The sequence below is a fragment of the Desmodus rotundus genome, chromosome 11 (genome assembly GCF_022682495.2).
Source record: "Desmodus rotundus isolate HL8 chromosome 11, HLdesRot8A.1, whole genome shotgun sequence".
NCBI lineage: Eukaryota > Metazoa > Chordata > Mammalia > Chiroptera > Phyllostomidae > Desmodus > Desmodus rotundus.
Window position 1 is genome coordinate 39,713,496 of NC_071397.1, and position 17,051 is coordinate 39,730,546.

Consider the following 17,051-nt stretch of genomic DNA (forward strand, 5'->3'; position numbering starts at 1 on the left):
CAGGAACTTCAGTTTATTGATTCTATCTGCCGTGCTCACCTATGCCTGGCATGTATCAGGTCTTCCATATACATGTTAAATAAACCTTAAGAAATTCATTTGCTAAAATGAATAGTCAATAGAAGTTTTAAATACATCTATGTACTGTAATTTTACTAAGTGAGAATAAGTTCACAGAACCACTTATTTAAGTGATATAACAAGTAAATGACCACTTATTTAATATATTTCAGTAATTTAAGTTTTTAGAGATATAAAAAAATGGATTTGGTTGATGGTACTGCTCTAGCCCTCCCAATATGGTTTAACTAAATTTAAATCCTTTTAATGCTGGATATCTCTGTCTCTGTCTCTCTCTCTCTGGGGGGGGGGGGGGGGAGAGAAGGGGGGAGGGTGAGGGGATGGAGAAAATTTCTCTTTATTTAGACAAAAAGAGAAGGGTCACATTCCCTTCTTTCCCCATCCTGTGTGGCCATGAAGTCGACTCTCAGGTTCAGACATGTCGCCCCTATAACCTCCCTCCCCAGTGACCGGATGTTAACAGCTCACTCGAGGCACTGGCTCAGAGAAGGTCTGTTGAGCTTGAGAGCTATGCCATGACAAGATTCTAAGTTTCATGATACATACAACTTCACACAGGGTTGCTGCATCATCTACTCAGAAATCGGTCTTGCGTGTGACCTCCCTCAGAGCTTCTCACAGCCACTCCACCTGTGCTGTCAGAAAGGGACTGGACTTAACTCTCTCACTGGCTTGGCTCCTCCTCACACCCCAGATGAAGCTAACAGTATCTAACTGCGCGTGAGTCGACCTGGCTTAGGGGCAAGGTTAGTACATTAGAATATGTTTGTAGTTGGGCTGAGTGGTAGTTATGTTGTGAATCATGAGCACCTTCACCATCTAAACTATAAACAAATATCAGTATGGTAATCACTTCTTTCTTTCCTAGAGAGAGGAAAACTACCTCAGAAAAAAATATATTTTATGCATCGGCAGAACCCTGCTTCATCTAATTTATTCCAGTCTCCAACACTGGATTAATACTAACTGAACTATTAAGAAATACCCACAACAAGGATATTCATCAGCATTCATTTGTGAAAACAATAGTTTACTAAGTCCTGGCCACAGGCCAGAAAATGTCTGATTTTGTAAGGGCTGTATCATTGGCAATACACAACTACAGGCCATTGGAAGGGAAGAAAACTTTTTCTTTCTTTATTCCTAGGTAGGCTCTTTAGCTCGTCTGAAGATTAAAATGACATGAGACATTAAAAAAATTAATTTTGTATGTATGGGAGCTCATAGAAACATAAGACTCAAAGTGACCAAAGCAGGCAGCTTTTATACCATTCAGACAAAGAAACAATACATTTGTGAAGAATCGACAAGACAAAAGGGTTTGGATTTGGGTTAGTTAATTAGAAAAGAAGTAGCAATGTTTGTGCAGGCTTTTTGGTCCAGACTTCCCTATTTCTGGAGATAAGGATGTCTTTTCTACCTCCTGCTACAGGCAGATTTCACATGGGAGATTTATTTCAGGAGGACAAAGGAGGGTCAGAATGTCCTTCTTGCACTGGCCATTTCTTAAGTATCTTTAATTCAAAATAATCAGTATGCCAAAACAGAATATTACCGACTACAGGGGGTCTATTTAGCTGTGCGCATCAAAGCCCAGGAAGACACAAACAGGACTTTGCAGCAAAGAAAGTAAGGGTTTATTTTTAGGAAGTGGCCCAGCCCAGAGACAGGTTAGCGAAGGCTCAAAGAGCTGGCTTCCAGGGGATGGGTTGTAAGGGAAAGGTCATTAATCATGGTGACTGAGGGAGTTACAGTCATGGTCTCTGAGGGGGCAGTTGATCAGTGCATCTGGTCCAGATGTCAGTCAGGGCATTGCCATGGTTTCGCTGCTTTTCTGGGCCTGGAGCAGAAACAAAACTGACACCTAGATGTTATCTTATTTTACGGAAACTGTCTCTGGGGTCAACAGACCCGAGACTTTGTTGCTAAGATTATTTGATGCTGACTAGAACCTCACTGTCCTGAGGGCTTAATGGTTAAGAGAGTGGTCCTGCAAGGGAGAAGGCAGCAGTGAGTCAGGGTGCTGAGTGAGGCCAGTTTGAATCAGAAGGAAAGAAAGAAGAAATGATAGTAAAGAAATGAAGTTTCTACATGGTTACAATATTTTGGGACAGCCTCCAGCGAACCCCATCAGTCACCAAATCTTGTTTCTCACACATATCACCCATAGCAGTGGTTCTCGACTGGGGTCAATTTCAGCCATCAGGGCAATGTCTGCAGACACTTTTTTGTTGTCACAACCGGGGAGGAGGCTACTGGCATCTACTGAGTTGCTGCTAAACATCCTTCAATGCACTGAAGGGGACCAGAATGTCATCCCAAAATATGCAACTTTGACATAAAAATTATTTTGAACTAAAGATAACTGAGGGCCAGCAGAAGCAGAAAAAGCTGTTTACCTCCCCATAACTGCCTGAAAATAAAGCATAAATTTCCCCTTTTGTAAAGTATATTTATAGTTAGAAAGAAAATTTCCATTTGTAAAGATGCCTCTATACCAGGAAGAGAGCTACTCCTGGAGACAACTTGTATCAGCTGAGAAACTCTTACCTGCATTACCAGACAACCCTCATTAACCACACACTTCCTTCTCTCACCCTCCTGTAATTTGTCTCTCCTGGGCTAGAAGCTCAAACATCCTTCTTCTTTGTTTAGCCTATGATGGTACATGAACCTGAATCCTCTACCCCTTTACTAGAGTTTCATTTCTTTTGAAACTCCTTAACAGAGGTATGTAGTTTTCTTTTTCTGTTGTTAATCTGTGTTTTATCCATTTGAGTCACAAGCTCCAGCCACTGAATCCAACAGGGTATATAGTGAAACGTTTTTCTTCTCAGTAGCACAGGACAGTCTCTCACAACAAAGAATCATCTGACCCAAAATGTAAACAGAGCCCAGGTTGAGAAACCTTGCTCTGTACCAACAAAGGACAGAATAGAAAGCACAAAAAGTCAGCATGGTGTTTGGGAGTTTAGTAGCTTAAGTGACAGCCAAACAAACTCTCCTTTATGGCTGTGAGTGTTGGACATATTACTAAGAACTTCAGTGTTTCAAACTGTGCTTAGTAAAGTGGCTGCAGGATGGAACAGACAGGGTTTCTTCCTGTCAGTCCGCCAGGTACAGAACTGAGTGCTGCATTGCTGTCTCGCTGGTAGGACAAGGGTTTTGGTTAAATTCCAAGGAAGAAGAAATCATGAAAGTTTCAGCAAATCACAATGGCAGTGACACCTGCGTTAAGTTAGGAAATTAGGGGACAGAAAACTGGGGGGTGGGGGGTTTGTTTGTTTTTTGTTTTTTAGAGTAAAGAGGTAGAGTGGTGGTGTGTAGGCTAGGATTAATGCCAACGGGCTCCATATGCAGCAAGAACAGCTGCAAATCCAGAGACCGTCCTCCTGAATGCTCAGTGGGAAAGGAGGAGCTGCCTGGCTCCAGTCCCAGCTTTGCTCCTACTGTGTGATAATAGGCAAGTCTCTGACCTTCTCTGTAAAATTAGGAGCTGGCCTGTGCTCTAATTCTGTTGTTCTCATTCAATGGCTTCTTCACCACCCGCCTTGGCACATAAGGACTACGACAACTCTGCAACAGCATGCCAGTGAGGTCCTTATGTGGATTTGCAATAGTACTGGTAAAGGAAATAAAAATCCAAAGGAATACATGCAGATCTGCATAAATGGGAAAACCTTTAATTTGATAACCATTTATTCAACACTTATTTCCTGAACATCTCTGCTGAATAAAGTATACGAAATTCTTTATTTTCTTTTTTAAACTTTGTTTTAAATGAACCCGAGAAGTTCTTTGAAAATTTATCTCCAAAGATTTATGGCAGTTAACATTCAATTCCACCAACGAAGTCCCTCTCTGCAATCCACCCAGGACAGATGGGTTTCCACTAGCTAATATCTTTCCAGGTGGTGCTGAGACAGCACATATTTGAATATTCTTCTCTGTGGGAAATAGAGACGTAACGTCTATACTTATCTCAACCTGCTATTGTGACTTTCTTCATCACCTTGATTTTTCAAAGATTTGACATTAACTCTTCTCTTACAGAAGAATGCAAGCAAGTAAAACTCAAAACTTCAATGAAGTGCTCTCATTCTGTAGCTCTGGTTCTTGTCTCTGTAATCACTGTTCGCTGGGCCAACTGCCAGGAGGCCTCCCTCGAGCTCCATGCTGCGGAAAGGAATGCTTTGGCTCCTACAGTTACATCTTCAGAAAGGCCACCTGGGAAAGGAAGGAGACCCCCAGTGCTTTACATATATAACATGATAAAACGGCTGTGTGCACATCAGATCAGAATCAGGTAAATCTCTGCAACACTGAGGAGGCTCAGTGAGGAGGCAAGCTGATCTGAGGAGAAAAATGGCTCTTTGACCAGACATTGCATTTTACAGAAGGAGCCAATTAGTCCTTTAAAAATGAATCTTAGAGTTATTCAAATGATTCACATGCACTTAAAAACATAAAAGTTTTTTTTTAATTTTTATTATTATTCAATTACAGTTGTACGCCTTTTCTCCCCATCCCTTCACCCCACCCCAGCTGAACCCACCTCCCTCCCCCACCTCCACCCTCCCCCTTGATTTTGTCCATGTGTCCTTTATAGTAGTTCCTGTAATCCCCTCTTCCCACTGTCCCCACCCCCCTCCCCCCTGGCTATTGTTAGATTGTTCTTAAAAACATAAAAGTTTTAATTGACACTAAAGTTATATTGCTGTGAAGTAACCCAGTTCTCTTTCCCATCGGTTCAAACAGATGCTTGGACCTTCCATAAGCAGAATTCTATGTCCTAAAGATTCAGGGGAAATTCCAGCTCCTCCCTCATCACTATCAGTAATTACAACAGCCTCTCCTTAGGTCATGCTAATTCTTTTAATCACTCTCAATTATATTTATTGTGCTTGTCAGCAGCAATCAATCTTAAAACTTGGTGCTGAAAATTTTTTAATTCATATAGGCCTAGGTACAAAACATTTCCAGACTACTTAATAAGGCCCAGATCAAATGCATCTAATTTCACAATTATCTTAAATAACAGAGAAACAAATATAACAAAGCCAGTCATAAATACTTAGAAAGTTTTAGTTCAGAAGTGACAATAAACTGGAGACTGTGCCAATATCAGGCAGAAAGTGGGATGCAGATTAGAGATAAAGATGGGCAAGGGTGGGAGGGTTGGGAAAGTCATCCTAGGGTAGGCCTTTTTGGGGGGAAGTAAAAGCATTCTACTCTTGGACAGCTGGTTCTTCAGTCCCCAAATGCAGCCAAATGAGGCATGTATTTAAAGAACCCTGTTAAGAGGAAAGGAAAAAGGAAGAGTCATGCAGGGCAGAAAGCATCTGCTTTATGTGGAGTAATTCAGAAGGACGTTACTCTTCACACAGTGCTGGTAAGAAAGGCACCTGCTGTGTTTCCATATCAACTTCCTGCTGAGTTTCTGTGTCAAGTTCTACAGTGACAGTACTAGAGTTGAAGGAGCAGGCAAAGAAGAAAGGTTAAGCTTCCTAAACAAAATGTAAACGTGAACAAGTGATACAAACTCAAGGGCTTATTGTGAAAATTAAATGAGATAATAGTTATGAAATACATGTTTTTCTCTCTCAAGCCTCTCAGATGATAATGGATATTAGGAGTCCATCAACATTTCAGATGAGAGGGGGCTGTTCAAGAGAGACCAACTGGGTCCCTTAGGGAATGACCATGGAATTACAGGGGAAGGGACTTTGGGGGTTGTTGAATCTGACTTCTGGCTCACTGTCCATACTGTCCCTATCAGGTGATAGCTTCTATAAGAAGTTTACAAAGGATCTTCCAAAGAAGACACTGCCACAACTAATATTCAGAAACAGAAAGATGAGGTATGAAACCAGTTGTCTCTTTTTTAATTCTGAAATTGCTATGTTATGAAATAGTCCAACCAGGAACTAACTACTCTGAATAACAATGATACTGATGTTATCATAAAAGTGGTTAATAACTTTACAGACCAGTGGTTCTCCACTTGGGGTGATTTTGCCTGCCGGGTGACATGCAGCAAGGTCTGAATGCATTTTTGATTGTCACAACTTGTGAGACACTACTGGCACCTAGGAGATAGAAGCTAGGGATGCTGCTAAATATCCAATAATGCACAGGACATCTCCCCACCCCCAAGAATGAATTATCAGCCACGCCCGCCCCCACCAGATCAATAGTGCCAATGTTGGAAAATGCTGCAATTTACAGGATTTGGGTATTACATCTCTCATTTAATAGCTGTGTGACCTTCAACAAGCTTGTTAGCCTCTCTCAGCCTTTCCCCATCTGCAAAATGGTAATTATCACAGTACCTACTTGAAACCTGTAAAACACTTTGTATATGGAGTTTATTTTGACTCCTTTCACCCTCCGCCCAGCCCCATGACTTAAATAAAGCAGGCTTTTGAAAATTTGTTTTACAAATGAAGAAAGAGAAGCTCAGAAAAATCAAGTGGCTTGCTCAAGATTTAAAGCTATGAAGTTCAATGATGGGCTTAGGAGGAAACTGATTCCTAATGCATGCTTTTAGAGATGAATGAGATAAAACTGCAGAGGTTAAGGGCGTTTTAATCTTCATTATTCTTTCAATTAGCAAAGATTTATTTTCTTTTGCATGACTGTGAATTTGAACTCAAGATGAGAACAAATATATGAGATGCTGAGCTGATTAAATTAAGTAACAAAACATGGAGTCTTCTCAAAAAAGAAGACTTTAAAATTTCACCTAATATGTTTTTCTTCATCTCTAGTATTTATAGTTCCACCTACTAGGTACATCACATATTTTTTGCAGGACTTAATAACAAGAATCTGTAATCATCCTTGGGAACAGACAATGCATTTTAGCTTCTTTTTATTTAAAACACTGTGAGTTAACACATGTCAAATGCTGATTTTGTGTTCTCTGGCTTTTACCCATGACAGGAAAAATTGCTTTCCCTAACTGCCATCTATTTTAAGAGAGGATAATTTTATTTTGTTCTACTACACTGAGAAAAATATCTATTTCATATTTTTTAGTTTTATTCCCCAAAGTAAAAGTTTTAAAGCTTTTCAGAGGATATGAGTACAGTTACAGCTTCACGCTCCATTGTGATTTTTCTGAAATATATAGTTACAGAATTATAAATAATTATTAAAAACTAGGGAAGACAGGGCTATTTCATGTCAGCTATGAGGTCTGACCCTCTGCGTTCCCTGAATTTGAAAAGGGCACTTGGGAATGAAAAGGGCGGGAGAAAGTGAAGACATCTAAATATAACGTCCCTGCTTTGAGTCACCATCTAAAAACAATCTTCTTAAACCACAATGAACAGGGCCAGGCTGACGTAATAGCTGACCAACTGTTAAGTTTGTAATGCTTCAATACATTTATTTGTTAAACACTTTTTAATGTTCTTTTATCTTAGTTAACAAATTTATATTATTAAGTGTTATTCCTCAACATAGATTGGAATCTCAATCACTAAGAAGGTATGCTGTCAAGGCAGACTGCACAAGATAAAATCAGCATTTTATAAAAAGCTACATAACTGCTTTAGGGTATGCTAAACAAGACAGATAAAACTGTATAATACTGCAAAATATGAATTTCATAATAATTGCAGACTTTCTTAGAAAAGACTCTTTAGAATAAGTAGCATAGCCATACATGACTGTTCCTTTTAAAGGGTATTGTAGACTTAAAAAAGTAAATATATAAAGCTATGCCTTAAATATGTGTTTTTCTCCAAGCATGGCCCATGTTCAGTTATGTTCTGAAATAGCATGCTTTTATGGCACGGAAAAAATAATTTATACTTTCTATTATAAACTACAGTTTCTAGGATCAAACTTCATTTACAAAATAAAATAGACAATGTAGATATAAAATAATTTTATCAAGCATTTATAATATATATTTGGCATCTGAAATAACATTGGGATCCAGTAACTTTTGCTATCTCACTAATTCAGCATCCATCAGGCCCATGCTGATGACGCAAACACTCAACTTTTTGAGTTGGGTGAACAGTGTAAGATACTCCTTCCTCCGGCTGGCCAGGCTGGCTTCATTCCCTCAATTCATTCAACATTAAGTGCTATCTTCCAGTGTCTGTCCCATCACAGAGCACACTAAGAAGGCATTCCTTCAAGGTGCTCACACAAAAATGGGGAGAAGAGTCAAGTAATGAGATGATTCTAATAAGATGCCACAAGTTTAAGGCAGATGCCTTGTGCCTGCTGGCATAAAAAATACTACTCATGAGTTATGAAAGGAAGGGAGACTGAAGCAGGGTGCAGCCAAGAGGAGGGCCCCAAGAAGGGATTTGTAATGGGGTCCAGGACTCGGGGTGTCCAGGAAATATTAGAAAAATGTATGTAGGATGTCTTCACCCCCACAGGCCTGAGCCAAGGGGGATGGGACACATGGAACAGGGCCATTCAGAGCTGTTTTGGGTAGCAAGAGCTTTGCAGCTAACCCCTGGCACAGTCATTTAACATATCTATAACCTTTAACTGGTTTCATGGATGTGTTAAGTAGCTGTGGCCATGCTTTGAGCCAGGGGGATGGGACCAAATTCCACCCAGGATGGGACTGGGAAGCAACTCCCCCTGGTTACAGGGCCTGCGTGAGAGCGTGGAGATGATTGGCTCCATGCCATGGGGCCACACCTGCCCAGACTTACTATGGCAGCCCAGTAAAGCTGGAAGAATACAGGGATGCTGGCAGGTGTAGCTGACTGTAGGAGGAGTCAGAAATGGGGCTGCAAAGGAAGATGGGCACTGGGATTTAAACCTAGGCCCGGCAGCCATAGAGTAAGAAGAGACCACGTGGCTCCAAAGTAAATGGGGAGGACCACAAGGTTTTGGGGGAAAAGGAAGAGACCACGCGGCTCCAAAGTAAATAAGGAGTAGACCACGCGGCTCTGAAGTAAATGGGAGAACCACGAGGTTCTGGAGCAAGTAGATAGATAGAGGTTCACGTGGTTCTGAAGTAAAAGAGGAGAGTACCACGAGGTTCTGAGGGGAAAGAAAGAGGGCCAGGATCAGGCAGCTTTGGTGAAGTAAGGAGAGGACCATGCGGTTCTGAAGGGAAAGGAAGAGGACCACGAGGTTTTGGAGTGCTTCTTCTTGCCACGCGGCTTAGGCAGCAGGAGAGACTTTGCCGGGAAGAAAAGGGGAGAAAGGACTCTTGCTGGTGGGCCATGAGAAGGTGCCGCATGGCTTTGGATTAACTGGAGATTGCAGCAGCCACACAGCTGATGGTGCCGGGAGCCTGAATCACAGACTTCTACTTCTTTCCCTGAGACACGGTACCCCGGACTGGGCACAGGGAGAGGGAAGGACTGTGCATCTGTGGGTATTCTAGAGGACTTTAGTATCTTATTGAAGACATTAAGCCATTACTCTAAGTCTGTGTAACTTTTAAATAAACAATTCCTTTCCTTTTCACCAGTCTCTGGCATTGAGAGACGTCTTTCCTCTGGCGGCGGGCATTGCGAACCTAGCAGGTGGGCGTGGGGGAAGGAACCTCCAGAGATAGAAAGGCGAATCCTTTCAGTAATAATTTATCGTGAAGGAACCACCCCTCCCCCGCGCTCTGTAACAAGACTTCTGAGACAGCACCCTGAAAAAGGTAATTATTACTCTAATTCTGAATATTGTGTAGGCAAGGAGAGGCAATAAAGCCTGGTATGGCAGAGAGTGGCATGTCCGTTTTCCTGCTAAGAGGTGCTACCCTGCTGAATGAATTAGCAGCACAAAGGCAGGATGGAACCAAAGCTGTGAGCAGTCACACAATGAGGAGGAATACCCTATCCCTCTACAATGACAACTATGTGTATTCTTAACTGCGGACAGGAACACCACACAAAGGGAACATCAGTGCAGTCTTCTAACTCCAGAGTTTCTGCACAAATTCTGGAAGAGCCTTTAGAAAGTAAGAGAAAATGCAGTAAGGAGGCTGTCTGTAAATTAATTTCAATATTTACTCTATTATTTTATTCAAACCATGCATGCACTGTAAGAATTTATGTATAAATAAAAGCCTGTTGGTTTTCATCTTTCTGGGAACCAGTTATATAAGCACAACCGTGTTTCCTAGTGGATATCTAGGTGAAATGCCAGCGGTTGGTTAAGTTCCAGAAGAGAGGTGTGTGTGGGGAAATGGGGACTGATGCCTCTTCCTCTTTAGGTGGGGCTGAAAATATGGAAAAATGCAACCTTTGCTGGGTCTTGATCCTATTCTTCCACAAAGCAACTAAGTTCTAGACGTAATCTTCTCATCACTTTCAGAATGAATGGATATGGAAAGTAATGGTGGAACCAGCTGGTGCTGTTACAGTGAACAAGCAGTTCTGGCGCGATCACCAAGACTCCCACTCATATAAAGCAAATCCAGTAACTTCGCTAATGACAGCAAGCCCATGGGCAAATGGTTCTTGACAACAGTCTTTCGGTGTTACACAAAAATATACTGCCTCAAGCACAAGACGTATTTGTTAGAGGACATTCTATGATCCCAATGTGAGTGGGTGTTAAAATGCGTACTATAAAGCAGTGCTGCCTACCGCAATAAATACACAATCACTCACAAATCAAAATGGCCTTTCGATTTCTCACTCCCATGGACTCGCTTCGTGAGGGAGCTTGGCAGAAGGGAACCAGCAGCACCACCGCCACCCTGGACAAGAACGCTGCTGTGAGAATCACCACTGCCCTGCTGGCAACATGTCTCCCACCAGTCTTTTCAGAAAGAGTTAGTAGAGTTCAGAAACAGAGCAGTGCTTTTCTACAGCATCAACTGATTGAAATATTTAGCAGCAAAACCATTTGAATAAATAATATTTCAAGGAAGCTATGCTCACACTGATCTATCTTAAGGTCCAGAGGCACAGATACTGAAGACAATATATTTGGGATATTAGTGCAATCAGAAATTCTGGGTGGAGACATGAATCCACATGGGGAACAAATAGCTTTCTATAGCAGATGAGTGGTTTTTGTCATCTAAACAGATTTATTTCAGTGATATTTTTGAATTCCTTCCTATTTTAGTTGCAAATATTAATTCTTTTAACAGTGGCATAACCAGGAAAAAACTTGCTCCATCCAGATAAAAGACCTTCTTTCTGCCTCACTGTCAAGGATGCAGGAGGGTCTAGCTTGTGAGGTTGTGGTTGTGGATCCCCCTAGTTACCAGTGGGAAGGTGCCATGCACACATTCTAGAGGCAGCCACAAGGGGCTGTAATGAGTGGTCCTGGGGCCAGGATTATTCAGTGTGTGAGTGCAGAGCCCTGCCAAGCAGGGAGAATGGCAAAGGGGATCAACCATACTTTTTAGGGAAAGGGCTAAGGAGCATCACAGCTGCCTCTGTAAACTATCCCAAACAATTTCATTTCACACCTGAATAGCCTTACTTCTGTTCATTGATACGCAACAAGTTCTTTGTTGCAATTATTAAAACTTAGAGAAATACAGTAAGCAATGCAATTCTTAGAAAAATCAAGACTTGTACTGCTTACCATATTTTGTTTAACAACTGATTTATGAATATATTATAGACAAAATTAGAAAACAGAAAAACACAAAAAATTGCAATTTTATTACTTAGCAATAACAACTATTAACATTTTGGATATATCTTTCTGGACTTTCATTTTCTATGTATAACTGAAAATTTCTATATATGCTGCTTTTTAAGAAATAATCTGAGACTTCTGGCTGAGATGCAGGTGTAGGGAGACACACTGTGCCTCCTCGCACAAACAAAAGAAAGACAACAACAATTTAAAAACAAAAAACAACCAGGACTGACAGAAAATCGAACTGCATGGAAGTCCGATAACAAAGGAGATAAAGAAGAAACATTCATCCAGACCGGTAGCAGGGGCAGAGACGAGCAGCAGGGGCAGAGAGGACTGACGTTAAGATGGTGGCTGGCGGACCCAGCGAGGGGGTGGATTGTGGAGCAGGGGAGGTCAGGCAGCAGCTAGCAGACCCCACAAGGTGGTAGCTGGCAGACCCCATGGCCCCACATTCACGCATAGATAAACAGGAACAGCGGGGGAGTGAAACAGACCACACAACCCAGGACTCCAGTGGGGGGTGGGGGGGAATAAAGCCTCAAACCTCTGATTGAAAACACCGGTGGGAGTTGAGGAGGCAGTGGGAGACACTCCCAGCCTCACAGGAGAGGTCGTTGGGGAGACCCACAGGGGCCTAGAGCGTGCACAGGCCCACCCACCTGGGAATCAGCACCAGAGGGGCCCAGTTTGATTGTGGGTAGAGGAGGGAGTGACTGCAATCCTGCAGACACTGGAGCAAGCGCCATTGCTCCCTCTCAGCCCCTCCCCCACGTACAGTATCACAGGGTAGCAACCAGCCTTACCCCGCCCCGGGTGAACACCTAAGGCTCCGCCCCTTTACATAACAGGCATGCCAAGACAAAAAAATAAAAATGGCCCAAATGACAGAACACTTCAAAGCTCCAGAAATGATTCAACTAAGCAGTGAACAGATAGCCAACCTATCAGATGCACAGTTCAAAACACTGGTAATCAGGATGCCCTCAGAATTGGTTGAATTTGGTGGCAAATTAGATGAAAAAAATGAAGGCTATGCTAAGAGAAACAAAGGAAAATGTACAGGGAAACAAAAGTGATGCGAAGGAAACTGGGACTCAAATCAACGGTGTGGACCAGAAGGAAGAAAGAAACATCCAACCAGAAAAGAATGAAGCAACAAGAATTCAAAAAAATGAGGAGAGGCTTAGGAAATTCCAGGACATCTTTAAATGTTCCAACATCTGAATTATAGGGGTGCCAGAAGGAGAAGAGGAAGAATAAAAAATTGAAAACTTATTTGAACAAATAATGACAGAGAACTTCCCTAATCTGGCAAAGAAAATAGACTTTCAGGAAGTCCAGGAAGCTCAGAGAGTCCCAAAGAACTGGACCCAAGGAGGAACACACCAAGGCACATCATCATTACATTGCCCAAGATGAAAGAGAAGGAGAGAATCTTAGAAGCAGCAAGAGAAAAGGACACAGTTACCTACAAAGGAGTTCCCATAAGACTGTCAGCTGATTTCTCCAAAGAGACCTTACAGGCAAGAAGGGGCTGGCAAGAAGTATTCCAAGTCATGAAAGGCAAGGACCTACATCCAAGATTGCTCTATCCAGCAATGCTATCATTTAGAATGGAAGGGCACATAAAGTGCTTCCCAGATAAGGTCAAGTTAAAGGACTTCATCATCACCAAGCCCTTATTATATGAAATGTTAAAGGGATTTATTTAAGAAAGAGAAAAAAATAAAATATGAACAATAAAAAAGACAGCAAACTCACAGTTATTAACAACCACACCTAAAACAAAAACAAAAGCAAACTAAGCAAACAACTAGAACAGGAACAGAACCACAGAAATGGAGCTCACATGGAGAGTTATCAACAGGGGAGTGGGAGGGGGAGAGAGGTGGGAAAGGTACAGAGAATAAGTAGCATAAATGGTAGGTAGAAAATAGACAGGGGGAGGGTAAGAATAGTGTAGGAAATGCAGAAGCCAAAGAACTTATAAGTATGACCCATGGACATGAACTCTAGGGGGGGAATGTGGAAGGGAGGGGGTGGGCAGGATGTAGTGGAGTGAAGGGGGAGGGAAATGGGACAACTGTAATAGCATAATCAATAAATATATTTAAAAAGAAAGAAAGAAAGAAAGAAAGAAAGAAAGAAAGAAAGAAAGAATCCTCACCCGAGAACATGATTATTGATTCTAGAGAGAGGGGAAGGGAAGGAGAGAGGGAGAGAAATATTGATGAAAGAAACATCAGTTGGTTGTCTCCTGTATGTACCCCCACCAGGGATGGAACACACAACCCAGGCATGTGCCCTGACTGGGAATCGAACCCACAACCGTTCGGTCTACAGAATGACACTCCAACCCAGCCACATCAGCTAGGCCCATCCATGTATATCCTACTTTGTAAAAATTTTTACTGAATTTACTAGACTGACATTGTTTAATAAAATTATATAGGTTTTGGGTGTACAATTCTATAATACATCATCTGTATATTGTATTGTGTGCTCACCACCCAAAGTCAAGTCTCCTTCTGTCACCATTTATCCCCTTTTTACCCTCTTCTTCCTCCCCCCACCTCCTACATGTGCTGTTTTATAACATATAGCTTCTTGTTAACCTAATAGGTATATATGTGGCAATCTTTCTGTGACAATAAATATTCTTCTATAATATTTTTAATGGCTGTGTTATAGTCCATTATATATCTGTATCGCTTAAGGAAAAAAAAAATGCATAGCTTATTCAATGAAGAAGCAAATTTGAGGTTTTGTGGGGGAAGGAGGTGGTACTGTTGGGCCCAAAGCCTGCTTTAGTGTCATCTAGCCAGTGGTGTTCGTGGACATGCCATGCCATTTCACGGCCATCACCTGGGGATTTATTAGGCAAATTCTTATGCGCAATCAGGAACTCTGGGGGAGAAGCCCAGAAATTGGTGTCCTAAGAGATCCTTTAGGTGATTCTACTTCGTGCTAGAGTTTGAGAGCCATTGGTCTAATCCAACCATTTTGTAGAGCTGAACAAATTTACAGAAAGTAATTGACCTATTGGCAGTGACAAGCTAATTAGAAGAGAGGCTCAAACATAGGTCTCTAACTCTTTATGCAGCGATTTCATTTCTAGACCAATACTGACGGAACTGTTCAGTGTCTCAACTGTGATGGGAAAAACACAAACAGACACAGGTGACACAATCATACAGAATTTCATACACTCACACACACAGACACAAATGAGTGTAAATAAAACCAGGAACTCTGAGTCAGATGGGAGGGGCTGTACCATGTCAATAACCTGGCTGTGTTGCTGTACTACAGTTCTGTAAAGGGTTACCACCCTTTTCTCCCCGTTCCTGGGAGAAACTGGGCAAAGTATGCAAAGGATCTTTCATATTATTTCTCACAACTACAAGCAAATGTGTGACTACTTCAACAAAAATTTCAGCTAAAAATCACGCCATACTACTCAGCAAATGATCTTGTCTAGCTTATTTCAATCTAGTTCCCTTTAGATGTAGCTCTGAGATGCATTAGTTAAGGTCTTGCTCACATCGATGTTCGGGTCAGGACATCACTGAGACCCTATTTCCCTCAGTGGAATGACCTGAGTAAACCAGGAAGTTAATTTTGGAGTGAGTCCTGGAGCAGATGGCTACAGTGAGACAGAGCACCATTATATTTAACGCAGGCGGGAGGACAGCCTGGCATTAAACACTTAGGTTGCAAACAATAGCACCTTCAATCTTAGGTTCTATGTTAAGTACTTATTCTAACTAGTTTGATAAGCATACTTTTTTGCCTTTTTTTATTGCCCTGAAGTAAAATAATGAAGAAAGATTCTTGCTTTTTTTTTAAAACCCAAAATGTCACAGAAAAATTTCCAGACACGTAACAGGCATTCAATAAGTATATTTTTCAGACTTAGACTATAACTTTAATCTTAAAAGTAATATTGCCTTCTAAAAGACTTAGGGAAACAGGAAAAAAAGAAAAAAGGAACATCTGCTGTAACTCCCTAACATAATTACTACTTGGGTCCATTTTCATATAGTTTTAAGATATATTTTTTATACTGCTTATCATATCTACATATTCTTTATATCATAAACATCTTTATGTGCCTCTTAATAAGCCTTATTTTTACTTTAAAATATAGAAGCTAGTCCATCATAGCTTAACCCATTACAAAAATAAGTTGTTTCCAGGTTTGTTAAGATCCTAAGTAATAATAATTATTGTCATGTTTATAGATTTTTTCCGTATTTTAGTATATTCCCTTAGGACAGACTCTCAGAAATTGAATGATTAGATTTAATGACAGGAATATTACTATAATTTAAAGCTTATTTTTTCCAATGAGCTGTACCAACTGGCAATGGCACCAGCATTAGGTCGTTCTTTTAAAATAAGTACTAATAAAAGAAAAATAACATCTCAATGCTTTTTAAATTTATTTAATTGCTATGAGTTTAAACATTCTCCAAATGTTTGTTTAGCAATTGTTTTTCTTGTGAATTGGTTAATTGTGTGTGAGTTCATGTCCTTTTTCTTTACCTACCAAAAGGTTTAATTTTTTTTTTAATAGTCAGTATAAGCTCTTCAGTATATGTTAATGTTTTTTCATGCAGTGAAGAAATTAAGTGCCAGGCATGGGCTCATCTCACTAAATCATTACAAAATCCACTTGAAGTAAAAGTCTAATTTAATTGTGTCCCCAAATTATAAACAAGGAACCTAGGATCAGAGAGGCCCTGTAACTTTTGCTTACTGCCATAAGCTGGTGAAACAAGGCTGGGCTTGCAACCAGGTCTTTGTTTCCAAGCCTCCTGTTCATTCCGTCATAAAAGCTCCCTTCCATCTAATTATGGTGAGAACTAATTGCTACAGTAACTTTTATTGAAGAAAGAATCCACGCTATTCCAATTTTAAGCCAGATTTAGTAGTGTTGGAAGGATGCAGGTACTCTATTTTGAAAGAAGGTAGATTATTTCTTTTGGATTACATGGAAGAAGGAGAGAAAGAGAAGAGAGAAAGGCAAATTAAAGCCCCTTCTGTAACAAGAAAATAATTCTTTGCTTAGAAGAGAAAGCTTCCTTCTGGCAAATGAGGAGAGCCAACAGCATAAATGAAAAAGTGGCCTGAAATCTCAGAAAGGAATTTTTGCCAGTAAATTTAGAAAGCATTTAGAATTATATTGGCCTAGTTTAGTTAGTTTAGTAAAAAATTTATGACTTGGAATAATTAAATAACAGTTAAGGACTGGTGAGAAAGGCATCAAATTGTAACCAGGCGCTTATTTTCCTTAGCCACTACTACATAAGCATTACTTTGAAAATATATTTAAAAACATGTAAGTATTCAAAGGAAAACATAATATATCCCTT

At 40.7% G+C, this 17,051-nt stretch overlaps 1 protein-coding gene across 2 annotated transcripts in view; it reads right to left on the bottom strand.

Annotated features, from left to right (window-relative positions):
• Positions 1–3,815: 3,815 nt before the first annotated feature.
• Positions 3,816–17,051, bottom strand: part of UBE3D (ubiquitin protein ligase E3D) — a 132,028-nt gene continuing 118,792 nt past the window's right edge. For both annotated transcript variants that reach the window (XM_053913906.1, XM_024576613.3), the window contains one exon: positions 3,816–4,308. Coding sequence is in view for 1 of the 2 variants with exons in the window: in XM_024576613.3 (XP_024432381.1) it covers positions 4,288–4,308 (21 nt within the window). In the remaining variant the exon portion in view is untranslated. The remainder of the gene's footprint in view (positions 4,309–17,051) is intronic.